Below are 12,746 nucleotides of genomic sequence, written 5' to 3' on the forward strand. Positions count from 1 at the left end.
TATCTGAAAAAATATGCTTGGCATTTTCTGCCAAAATGCCATGCAGGTTTTTAAATGCCATCCTGGTGTGTCCCTACTTCAGAGGTGAGCCTGAGACTGTGGAGCTGGTCAGAGGTGACTCACACCAGCAGCAGGCACTGGAGCTCTCATGCTGACCCTCACAGCCTAGTGCCTGTCACAGGGCTGGCCTAGAGCTGGCAGCCAGTAACAGTGTTCTGAATGAACGAATGAATGAACGAACGAACAAATGGGAAGTTATGGCGAAAAGGCCCTCCCAAGATATTCTGGCTCAGAGACTTTGAGGCAAAATCTGACTGCCAGGCATTGGCTTCTCTCCATCTAAGCCCCCAGATGCTCAGTACCCCCTTGCCTGTGGCCAAGGGCTCAGTTAGAGTCCCAACCCAGCCAGTGCGCTCACTCGCTCACCTCATCCCAGCGCTTGGTGTCCACATACAGCTGCACCAGAGACTTGAGGTCGCCCACCTTCAGGTAGGTCTCAGCAGCATAGCCAGGACTGTCCAGCTTCTTAAAGTACTGAGCACACATGAGCAGGGGCTCCCGCTCAGCCTTGTCCAGCTTCCGGGCAATGTCAATCAACCTGGAGAGGAAGGGAGGGCACCTGTGAGGGTCTGAGGGAGGAGGAGGAGGGAGGCCTCTGGTACGCTTAAGGGCAGGCTCTGTGCTGGTTCATTCTGCTGTGCCCCACACTAGTGATGGTGCTATGGCCCCCGGGAGGGCTCCACAGGCAGTTATGACAAGAATGGATGCACACTCCAGAAGCAATGATGCGTCCCACTGAGGACACTGCCCATCCCTCGGGTGCCTCGTCCACCATCTATCCAGTGAGATCTGGGATCCACTGCCAGATACTGAGAAGGACCCATGAGATCTTCCAGATGTGGTCTCATAGAACCATCTCTCCCACCCTGAGAGGGAGGCACAGGCATTCCCACTTCACAGGTGAGATGGCTCCCGTTTGGTCCGCACAGAGGGGAAGCACCCTGCCCAAGACTCCACAGCAGGAAGTGGCAGAGTGTTCCAGCACTGTCAGGAATGCCCACAGGAAAGCAGATGCTGGGCCAGAACGCCTCGGCAACTGACACTCTGCAGGAGGGACAAGAGCGAGGCCTGTCCTGGGCCAGGAGGACGATCAGAAGCCCTGGCAGTGTCCTCCTGACTAACGTATCCATCACAGGGAGGAGGCTCCCTGAGGCCCAGTCACTCCTATCTGGTAGCGACTGGTGCTCCTGCTGCTCATGGGGACACGGACTGGATTCAACGCTTTGGGGTCTAAGCAGCCCAGGGTTGGGGTAAAGCAGATCCTGGGGTGAGGACTCTACCAGCCCGCTTTGTGTGAGAACAGAAGAGGCTGTAACAGAGCCGAATTTCAGACAGGCGGGCTCAGGGAGGCCTGTCAGTCTGCGCTCAGAATAATAATGGCATCTAAAAATAACACTGCTCAGCGGCAAAAGGACATGTTTTTAGGGAAAGGTAGAAGAGGCAGCCCCCCAGGGCCCCAGAGCCCCACCCACCGAGCCGACATACCCAGGGGAAAGGTGCCGGTTACAGCCAGACCCAGAAGAGGGACAGAACACACTAATGTCTCTTCCATGAACTAGTTAAGTGTCCCCAGGGGAACTTAATACACAGCACTTGCAAATCCAAGTGACATATGAGAAACTCGTTGGGGAAGTAGAGACCACGAGCCTGCTCGGCTCCCATCAGCACCACCCTTTTGTAGAGAGAATACCTGGGCACAATCTAAGATCTAACCTGCGTCGTTCAGATACTACTCCTAGACAAGGAAGATTGGGGTAGGTTACCCACAAAAGTCTCCTAGTGAAGGGCCCACACACCAGCCTGCCCTCCTCCTCAAGGCCCGACTACGTCACTAGCGTCTACCTGTGGACCACACCGCTGCCTCCTGAACAACCAGTGGCCTTTAGCACACAGTCTTCCGGCTGAGAGGGCCCCTGGAGGATGGGGGCCAAGTCCTAAGACAGAGCCACGGTGTGCGAGCCACGGTGTGCGAGCCACGGTGTGCACGGCCGCACAACTGCAGCCCACCTGCCCGCCCCTCCCCCCTCCTCGTTCTCCTGCATCTAGCTCCCATTCCTCTGTTCCAGCTCCTCCACTCTCCCTTGGGGCCTCAAGCCACCACAGTCCCTGCTGGCCTACTGTGTCTCCTGCCTATATTCCTTCCCTTTCTAACTGTCTCTACCTGAAAATTCAACAAGGCCACTTCATGGAAGGCCTCAAGTAAAGAGGCCCTGGGTCCTCCCAGAGAGTCCCCCTCCCTGACAGACAGGAGGGCTCTTCTTGTGCGTTTCGTACTCTCATGCTCAGTGTTAGGGGTACTGAAACCACCCATGTCAGAGTCTAAAGCTTAGCCCTACAGTCCTCAGATGCTTGGCCTCTGAGGACACACGAGTCCCTTGATTTCCTCATTTGCCAGATGAATGTAGAGATACCAAGCTGGGGCAGGGGAGAGTCAGATGCCTGCAAGGTCAACACAGTGCCTGGGTGACATCTGTGTGTGCCCCTAGGTTCTTACGACCCACTTCTCATGCTCCTCAAAGGCAGGGCTACCTTGTTCAAGCTCTTCATCTTCCAGAGAACCTAGTCACTTCCATGTTTGGTTAAGATATTTAGAGAAACAATTTTTCCCTTGTCAGTCAAAACTCAGAGTTGGCACACTGCCAAGTGCTCCCAGGCAGGGGCCGAAACCTACATGTCGACCCAGCCATGGCTGCCGCTGATCTCTATGGCCTTGGTGTACTCCCCTGCCGAGATGTACATCTCTACCGCAGCTTTGGGCTCGTTGATGTTTCTAGCCCAGTCGGCCTGCTTGGTGATGAGCATCTTTGTTTCTTTAGGGTCTCCAGATCCAAGGAAATCCTGAGGAAGCACAACAAACAAAAACATTCCGGATTAGGACTTCCTGTGCCAGCATTACATCAGCTCCTGAGAGCCGAGCGGGGAAGAGCTCCACTCGACTGTGCAAAGGAGCAGGATGCACGGGAGCCCAGGCCTGGGCGGCCGGGTGTGGGGCAGTCCCAGGTGTCCAGGAAGGGAGTGTGCGGGGACCACCCACAAGTGCTGCTGGGCCTCCATGTTTCCTTCCCTTCACACTTGTTCTAAACGCCTTACTGACCCCGCAGGTTACTCTGTGACCGCCACAGTTGACAGAAATGTGACTGGCTGCGAAATTACATATAATAGTCCCACAATCTCTGGTCACACACTGGGTGACACCAGATGCCCCAGACTAGTACTGAGCACATGGTCCTCTAAACTTGAACACACAATGATGCAGAGTTCTGGGTTCAGTCCCTGTGCCCTCCGCTGGCTGCCACACTAGAGTGCCATCATCTCTTCTCAGATGTTCTGTGGCCTGAACTCAGATCATTCTGCTGGCTTTGCTCCTGAGACGTGTCTATGACAGACAACTGGCAAAACACTCTTTGGCTCATTGCTCCTCTTTTCTTCCTCCCCACCCCTCCACCCGCCAAACAAGGTCTCACTACGTTGCCCTAGCTGGCCTAGAACTCACTATGTAGACTAGGCTGGCCTTGAACTCATGGAGATCTACCTGCCTCTGCCTCCCAGTGCTGCCCAGTGGTTCATTTCTTAATGGGGTGATACCAGATCTTGTCTTGAGGTCGGGTCTGCACACACAGAAATATGATCCATGGAGGGCCAGCAGGAGCCATAGATGAAGGAAATAGTCCTTTCTGAAGGTTCAGAGACTGGGCAGGGCCTGAGTTCCTTTTACCCCAATGGGAGGGGGTGGCATCCCTGAGGCCCATGACCAGCCTCCCTGGGTTATCCCCCAAATGTAGCAGAAAGAGCCTCAGAATATGACCTCTTTTCAGGACAGGGCTGCCTCTACTGAAGCTGCCTCAGGGCTGACAGTTTTCAAGGTGAGGCTTTTCAAAAGGGGGAATTGAGAGGCGTACAGCCCAGATCTGCACTGCTAGTGAGACGCGGTTTGTCTTAAGAGAAGGTACCCTGCATAGAGTGCTCTGTGTCAGCCTCACAAAGTATAAAAAAAGCACTCCTTTCCTCGCGATTAACACTCATTTGTCAGGAAAGTGCAGTCAATGTATGCTGAAACCCACTTGAGCAATTAGCTCATTTCTTTTTCCATTTGCTTTCAGGGTAACTATGTAGCCCCCTAAAACCATATATTAGGTTGGCCTAAGACAACCAAATAATTCAGGAAGCGGAGGAAGGGCATCATTTTACCTGTTACAGACCAAATAAAGACAGGGTCACCTGAAGCTGGCCTCTGCCTCCCCTTGGGGCGCATAGAGAAAGGGCAGGGCTAGGGACCAGCCACTGAGGGCACCTGGCTTGGGCCATTACGGACACACTCTCCTCTCGGCAGTTATGACAACATCAACTCTTCGTGTACACAAAGCTTCCCTGCTCAGCTAGCTGCGTGAGGTTAGCGGCAGAGACAAGCACAGGAGCGTCCTTCAAAGGGACTTTGGTGATCGACTGCTCAGTGAGATAACAAAGAGGAAAAGACCAAAAGCTAAGAGGGGGTGACAGCGTGAGGCGTCTCCCCACGGAGGCACACAGCTCACTGGCTTGCAGAGACCTCCCTGACAGGAGGTGCACCTCCTCGATCCCAGCAGTCAACTCAGGCTGTAACTTAATTCAAGCTGAGTCTAAATAGATCCTCCTAAGCTCAACCAAGGGGGCTTCAAAGCCTTTTGAGTTCTATGAAGCCAATTTACACGTTATCTGAGGCCACAGCAAAGACTCTGTCCTGGAGTGGACAGAAAGAGGCCGTGCTGAGTGATGAATGACACTCACCAGGGTTCTCATGCTCAGTGCTTCTGATAAGGACTCACTACACAAGAGTTAAGAGCATTATAATCCCTTTATCACCACATAAACATGTCACTTGTCCGGAAAGCATACAATTTATTTGTACGTGGGAATGTAATTTAAAAATTTTCCAAAAACCAGATTGAATCTTGGGAAGCAATTTTCGAGTAAACAAAAACATGCCATGTTAATAAGCACTGTGTCTCCCACCCCCACATAATGTGTGCACACATTTCCCAAATGCAGACTACCAAGCCAGGGTGGGGTGTGTGTGTGTGTGTGTGTGTGTGTGTGTGTGTGTGTGTGTGTGTGTGAGTGTGTGAGAGAGAGAGAGAGAGAGAGAGATGAGACCAACATACTCAGAATTGTGATAAAAAAAATTAAAGTAAAAACAAGCCCAGAGTATTTACCTAGCCAGAGGCGTGTGTGTGTGTGTGTGTGTGTGTGTGTGTGTGTGTGTGTGTGTGTGTATTTGAGATGGAACCAACATACTCAGAATTGTGATCAAAAATTAAAGTCAAAACAAGCGCAGAGTATTTCCTCAAGTCACCTACAGCTGATGGAGTGATGAATGGGCTGCTCTGCTGGGGAGGAGGCCATGCACGCAGGAAGTGCAGGCAAGCCATGGGAAGACGCCAGGGAGAGGAGGGCGGCCAGAGCGGTCTAAAGACACCCACCCGAGTCACGTGTGCCTTCCACTCTCCAAATCTTTCTACTTTGTATGTGTGTACTGCATGAAATGCCGAGATTGAACCCAGTACCTGCTCTCCCACCAAAGCACATCCCTGGATGTGGACTTTTATCCAATTCAGTCACACCCCTCACCTTGCTTCTTTCTTTCTTTGTTTTTTTGTTTTGTTTTGTTTTTTGTTTTTGGACAGTCTCTCCACGAAGTCCTGGCACTCACTCTATAGACCAGGCTGGCCTTGAACTCACAGAGATCTGCCTGCCTTTGACTCTCAAATGCTGGGATAAAAGGCGTGCTGCACCATGCCCAGCTACTCCTCGTCTTTCTACAGCTGAGTATGTTAGCGTTTTATGCATTGTTCTGTGAAATTCTCAGAATTAAATTAAGCTGTAGCTCTGCTATACTCTGAGAAAGAGGCAAGGGCTGAGCTACGCAAAGTCTTTACCCACTAATGAAGTGTGGGCTCTACAGTCACACGGCACTCTGGAGGCCAAGCAGCATTTTCAGCTGCACCATAAGTTGCCCACCATCAGCCCCAAGGAGGGCATCAGTCCCAAAGAACCACCAGGGCTGGCTGGCTGTAGTGCCCACATTCTACCTCTAGGACCTGTCCCTTTTAAGTGTGATGCCTTCTCCCCAGTGGAAAGAGCATTTCGTGTAATCCTGGATATGTACGGGTAGGAACACAGAGGAGGCTAAGGGTGAAAAGATGAAAAGGCAGAGGAAGCCTGAAGCCTGGATATGAGGAGTGGCCCAGGGGTTCCTCCCCGTGTGAAGGAGCCCCCGGATTGAACAGATGTAGGAGAAGAACCCAGCAGTGGTTAGGCACACACACCGATGAGTTCTTCTTGGGGCTCCTGAGCTAGGCGATTAGCATTAACAGCCACTGAATGGTGTGGCTAGGACTTGAGGACTCAACAGGATTCTGAGAGCCTCTTCCGCCACGACCCAGAAAGGCCGGATACAAAGCCCTGTGTAGAAGAGCCTTACTATCCCACACCCAGGCTTTAAGCCTTGCTGGAGGCTGAGCTGCTGACATCTGGAGAGCTCTGGCTCTTTAGTGGGGGCTCATCCTCACATAAGCCCAAGTGTCTAGGAAGCTCCTTCAAAAGTCTAGAGTACCTCTGGACTGACCTTGAGGTAGGACCTTGTGGTAGGACCAGCTTTCACCGAGGACACCAATCTGGGAGGCTCCTGACCCAGGTCTGAAGGAATGTGTAGAGACTGCGCTAAGCCCTCAGTACCTGGCGACATCACCATGCTGGTACGCTCAAAGCCTGCACGGCTGTTGCTGACAGGTACCTTGAATGTGCTGTCCCTCTGTCATCTCCCTTCAGGGAAGGTCCCCTTTCACTAATTTACCCACCCTTTTTCTGAGGCCACCACCTTTTTCTGTCTGCATCACTGCTTGGACACACGGCCTAAGACACCGCAGGTGGGAGCCTTGGGAACTCCTGGTGGCAGGCTGGGCCCAGGATGTGGTGGGTTTACCTTGGCGTACTCGAACATGCAGAGGTCAGTATACATGTCGAGCGCGAGGTTCTCGTGTCCGCTCCTCTTGTACAGTTTGGCAGCCTCGTGGAACTTCCCCTGGTAGGAAAACACATCTGCCAGAAACAGGTCATTGTTGGTCTCTCCCCGCTTCTTCCTCTCCTGGAAAAATGAGAAGCACGGGAAATGGCTTCCACAGCCACAGCAGGAAGCAGCCTGTACAAAGGCGAGCTGCTGCTATTTCGGGCTAAGCCCTTGGGTCTTCCTACGGGGGCCCATGCTTGACTCCTGGGCTGCTATGTCTCTCGCCTATGTCTCCTTTGGGAATGTTCCACAACAAAAGCTGACTCTTTTTTCAGACCACTGAAGATCAAACAAGAGGCGAACCTTTGTTTGCTGGGTGGAAATTCCACTGGACTGCTTTCCTGGATGCTTGCCCAAGGCAACCAGAGGATGGCTTGGACAGTGTACACTGTCTAGTCGGGGACGGCCCTTGCATTCCCAAGACCTCCCAAAGCCCCGGACACCTGGGTGGCAGACAAGGACAAGGTTTGGGATGTTCAACTAAGATGGAGGCCATAAAGTAGGATCACAAATCTGGCTCTGCTGCTGTTTCTAAGAGAAGAGGAGACACTCTGTGCTGGTTGGTCTTATGTCAACTTGACACACGCTCCTCAGCTGAGAAAATGACCCCAACCAGGTGTGATGGCGCACGCCTTTAATCCCAGCACTTAGGAGACAGAGGCTGGCAGCTCGTGAGTTCGAGGCCAGCCTGGTCTACAAAGAGACCAGGTCTAAGTCAGTCAGAGCTGTTACACAGAGAAACCCCGTCTCAGAAAACAAAAAGAAAAAAGAAAAGAAAGAGAGAAAATGACCCCACCAGACTGGCCTGTAGGCAAGCCTGGGTGTGTTTTCTTGATTGATGTGTGTGTGTGTGTGTGTGTGTGTGTGTGTGTGTGTGTGTGTGTGTGTGTCTCTCACTGTGGGTGGTGCCATCCCAGGGGGTATTCCTTGGTGCTGTAAGAAAACAGGCTAAGAACTGGGCAGTGGTGCCACAGGTGGATCTCTGTGAGTTGGAGGCCAGCCTGGGCTACAGAGCAAGTTCCAGGATAGCCAAGGCTGTACAGAAAGACCCTGTCTTCAAAACAAAACAAGACCAAAAAAAAAAAAAAAAAAGCACACTGAGCAAGCCGTAAGAAGCAAGCCAGTAAGCAGCTCTCCTTCACGGCCTTTGTTTCAGTTCCTGTCACCAGGTTCCTGCCCTGTTGAGTCCCTGCCCTACTTCCCTCAGTGATGGACTGTGATGTGGAGCTGTAAGCTGAAATAAACCCTTTCCTTCCCAAGTCGCTTTTAGGGTGCCTCATCAGAGCAACAGGAACCCTCACTGAGAACTGAGACCCCACGTGCTCATGTCCACGTCACACAGCACCTCATCTGCTCTCAGTCAGCCCAGCACCACCAAGCAGTGCAGTGAAGGAAGGGGAGATTCCAGTCAGCAGTCAAGGTCACACAAAGCTCCTTCTTCATGTCCCATGATTCCGCTTTCTGAAGCGAGGGATGGCCCCTAACACACCCCTGCGTGAACATATGTGTGTACATTCGAGAGCAGGCCCACCGAGCAGTGCTGGGACAGAGGGGAGCCCCCGCCCGGCCGCCCGCACACCCCTTCCCTGTGTTGGGAATGCTCCTTCGTCTGCAGCTCCAGTGTCTGTAAACACGGCCAGCACTCAGCCCCTCAGCCCCTGCACCTGCCACTCGCTTGTTTCTCTCAAGTGTATCGCACTGGGGGAAGATGAGACATGGAATCAAACTCCTAGACAGACTGGTGGAAGTTTCAGCAGCTGGAGACAGCATGCCTCACCAGTGACAGACAGAAGTATGTTTTTAAACCTTCACATAGGGTTGGGGATTTAGCTCAGTGGTAGAGCGCTTGCCTAGCAAGAGCAAGGCCCTGGGTTCGATCCTCAGCTCCAAAATAAATAAATAAACAAGTGCCTTCACATAGTGCATGCAGGCTAGTCAACCAAATAAGCTGACATCTTCAACTTGTGAGTGAATTAAACGCTTGCTTGCAGTGAGGTTGGTGTGGAGTGTGGGCCACAGAAGAACATGCTCACAATGGACTGTCAACAAGGGCAGATTATTCTACCATGACGCTACCCTTCCAGTTACTCAGCTGGAACCCACGGAGCCACACAGCTCCCTGGTTAATGCTGGCCACCCAGAAGCCAGAAGCCAGAAGCCGAGGCCTCAGGACAGCCACAAGGGATCGCTTGAGCACAGAGACATTACCATAAGCACAAGTCTCAGCTCACAGACCACTAGCAGAGGGAGACCTTTTGAACAAGTAAGACATGACAAGGGATGGAGTCAGCTCTCACAGGGACCAGCGTCTTTTGTGCAAAGAAAGGTGATGTTCTGTAGCTCTGGATGAAGACTCCAAGGACCCAGCTGGCTAACACCAGGCACCAGCCCCGAGAGCCAGCAGCACGGGACAATGGCCCTGGCCAGCCCTTGGCCACCTGTGTGGGAAGACACTGACAACAGATGACTTGCTGGGGAGGAGGGACAGCGAGAGCTCTCAAGTAACATGGTGGAGCTTAGGGAAAAGCGGGGACTAAGTCTGAGTTTCGACTGAGTATCTGAACATGTCCCCTCAAGGGTATGTCCCATCCTCTCTCCACCCGCTGAGCAGGGCTGACGACAACGGCACCTGCCTCACGGCACTGAGGACCTTGCACACGTTGGTCATACTCTGGTTGCACAGACTCAATGAACAACAGCTACCATATTGTAGCTTCCCCTTGTCTCAGCTCTACTTGCTGGTCACCCCGCACAAGGCTGGACCACCCCCACCCCCACCCCTGCACAAGGCTGTGTCTCCACGCAAGGCTGTGTCTCCGCACAAGGTCGGGTCCCTCACAAGACTTGGTCTTGCACAAGGCTGGACCCTGCACAAGGCTGGACCCCACACAAGGCTGGACCCTGCGCAAGGCTGGGACCCACATCAAGCATTTTCTCTGCCTAACTGAGTTAGAGGGGCAGGACATTTGCAGTTTCCTCACTGTTTCCAACTGAGAGCTCAAATGTGTCTCCTATTCCCTTAGCCTCACAATAAATCTGTTCAGGAGGAAAAAATATGTATGCCTTTTACAGACAGTCAGACAGGCCTGCTATACACAGAGATTAAAAATAGTGTCTTCCACCACCCTTAAACGGTGCAGTCAGAACCGGATTCTTTAGCCCATCACAGGCCTTCTGCGCGGGAGGGTGGCTTGGTAGGTCTCAGAGCAGCTTAGGAGCATCTGGGAAATGCTTCATTCACTGACAGATTACTGGAGTCCAGGAGAATGGCAACAGGCATCCCAGAGAGGCGTATCACATTCCAGCCTGACTCTGCCTCACAGCCTCACCGTGGACGGATAGACCCCCCATCTTGTTTTTTTCAAGACAGGTTTCTCTATGTAGCCCTGGCTGTCCTGGAACTCACTCTGTAGCCCAGGCTGGCCTCAAACTCAGAGATCCGCCTGCCTCTGCCTCCCAATTGCTGGAAATAAAGGTGTGCACCACCACTGCCAGCGTACAGACCCCATTTTAGGAACAAGGAACCAAAGATTAGAAGAGACCCAAGCCTTCTGCTTCATTCAACTACCAAGTGACTAATGGGGTGTCCCTTGGCCACTCTGTCCCCCAGAACAGACGACAAGGCCTACGTCCCCATGTCCTCAGGACTACTGGCTACTGTCTCCTGAGAAGGAAGATGGCCGTTTCGTCAGTTACCTCAATGCTGCTGATCAGCTCTAGGTAGCGAAGGTCCTGGACTCTGGTAAAGGCCTATGGGAAGAAGGGAAAAGAAGAGAGTCAGCTGCCTTCTCCTTCTCCACAGGCTGATGGGGGTGGGGCACATGGAGCTCGAGAGAGCGCGAGCCAGCAAGCAGGGAAGGAAGTCTGATTCATCACTGTGTGCTTGGGAGGTGTGCCACCCGGCGAGGCGCAGCCTGTCTTCATCTCAAGGATTAGTCCTCACAAAGAACTGTAAAGAAGGCCTGGGAGCATCAATCATTTTGGGATTAGGTAAAACAGAACTATGATCCTGGAGTCTGCAGTGGAACCCTTTGCCAGACACTGCTCATAATGGGAAGGCAGGCGGGCTGACTCCAGTCAATGGCATCTGCAGAGTAGGCAAGACAGAGACGCTTGTCCCTGTGACTTGGATGAGGAGCAGCACACAGCTCTGCTAACCCAACGGGGCACACGGGGCACACGGGCACACAGGGCACACGGGGCACACGGGGCACATGGGGAGAGGAGGAGGGGGAAAGCTCAGGGAAGAAGAATGCGTCTGAAGGAGGACGGCAGGGAATAATCTCCTAGTCTCTAGAAAGCAAACTTGCGTGTTAGCCCTGAACATGCGTCCTCTCTTGGACTCCCGGCAGAGGGAGACTTCGAATGCACGGATTTCTGGAAGGTTGTGAGGGTCAGGCAGAGGTGCCAGTGAAGCGTCTTTTGCTGCTTTCAGGTACCACAAGGGGCTTGTGGGAACTGACCTCCATGCGCTCTGCCGGTAACATTTCTACCCAGCTGCACTTTCTGTGTTGTCCATGTGAAATGGACTGACACATGCCCAGAGCAGCAGCTCCTGAGCCATTATGGTTTCGAATGCACAGCAGCCCTTGGCCACTGCAAGGCACCCTCTGTGCTGGAAGAATGAGGGGAATGATCAAGTCATCAGCTTCCGGCTGCCTTACCAATGACCACAGGGTGATTTCATCCTCTCACCCTACAGGACCAGGATCTAGTCAAAGGCTGGGGACACAGGCATTTCACTTGGCCTCTGTCCCCCTCCCTAGTTCAGGGGTTCACAGTGGAAAGGGGAAGCTAGGCAGATTAAGCAGAGAGCTAAATCTCCCTGAGCCAAGAGCTACATAAGCATGAGGCATCTTACCCTAGGGAGGACACTTCCTGTCTGAGCATGGGCAGCGGCAGACTGCAGGATTAGGCAAAGCACTGCCCAGGAGGGACCTGGCAAATGGCTTTCTTTCTAAAACAGGGACTTACTATGTTGTCTAGGCTGGCCTTGAACTTTTGCACTCAGGGGATCTTCCTGTCTCAGCCTGCTGAGAAGCTGGGGCAAGAGGCACATGTGCCCAGCACTTGGCTTTTCTTGGACTGGTAAAAGGGTGTATCAGGCAGCGTGTGACTAAAGGTCCGGTGGCACTATGTCAAAGGCCTCACAAGCTGCCTTCCTCATCTGTTTCTTGAAACAAGTACAGAAATGGATCCCTGGTGCTGGGCAGAGGAGAAAAAGGAGACTCGGGTCTCAGCCAAGCTCTGAGTCCAGGCAGGACCTTGAGCCTACTTCCGCCCTGCTTTTTGGCTCCAGCCACCTTCTTTATGGTCAGGCAAGCGAGGCCCTCTCCAAGAGTCTTTGTGGTTCTGGGCACTGGATTCTTGAATTTGATAATCGGCCATTGACATCCTTCAGCCTGATAGACCGCAGAGTCACGGTGCTATTCTGAGTGGTCAGTCACAAGACTGTGAACAACTTCCACAGCAGGGAGTGGGGAGCAGGGAACAGATGCGGCCCGCAGCACTAAGCAGCTCTCCACCGCCATCTAGTGGGGACACCTCTCTAGGCCAGACCCCCTCCCTCCACAAGTCCAAGCACTGAGTGACTGGCACCCAGGGGAGAGGACAGCCAGGGATTCAGGAGTGATTTAAAACACTG

At 52.9% G+C, this 12,746-nt stretch overlaps 1 protein-coding gene across 4 annotated transcripts in view; it reads right to left on the minus strand.

Moving 5' to 3' along the window:
- The window catches only part of Ift122 (intraflagellar transport 122), a 72,797-nt gene that overhangs the window by 12,714 nt on the left and 47,337 nt on the right, over positions 1-12,746 (minus strand). For all 4 annotated transcript variants that reach the window (XM_028864005.2, XM_028864004.2, XM_028864003.2 and 1 more), the window contains 4 exons: positions 10,799-10,852; positions 7,019-7,180; positions 2,732-2,898; positions 427-598 (listed from right to left, as the gene is read on the minus strand). In XM_028864005.2, the coding sequence (XP_028719838.1) occupies positions 427-598; positions 2,732-2,898; positions 7,019-7,180; positions 10,799-10,852 (555 nt within the window). The remainder of the gene's footprint in view (positions 1-426; positions 599-2,731; positions 2,899-7,018; positions 7,181-10,798; positions 10,853-12,746) is intronic.

This window comes from Peromyscus leucopus, chromosome 3 (assembly GCF_004664715.2).
Source record: "Peromyscus leucopus breed LL Stock chromosome 3, UCI_PerLeu_2.1, whole genome shotgun sequence".
NCBI lineage: Eukaryota > Metazoa > Chordata > Mammalia > Rodentia > Cricetidae > Peromyscus > Peromyscus leucopus.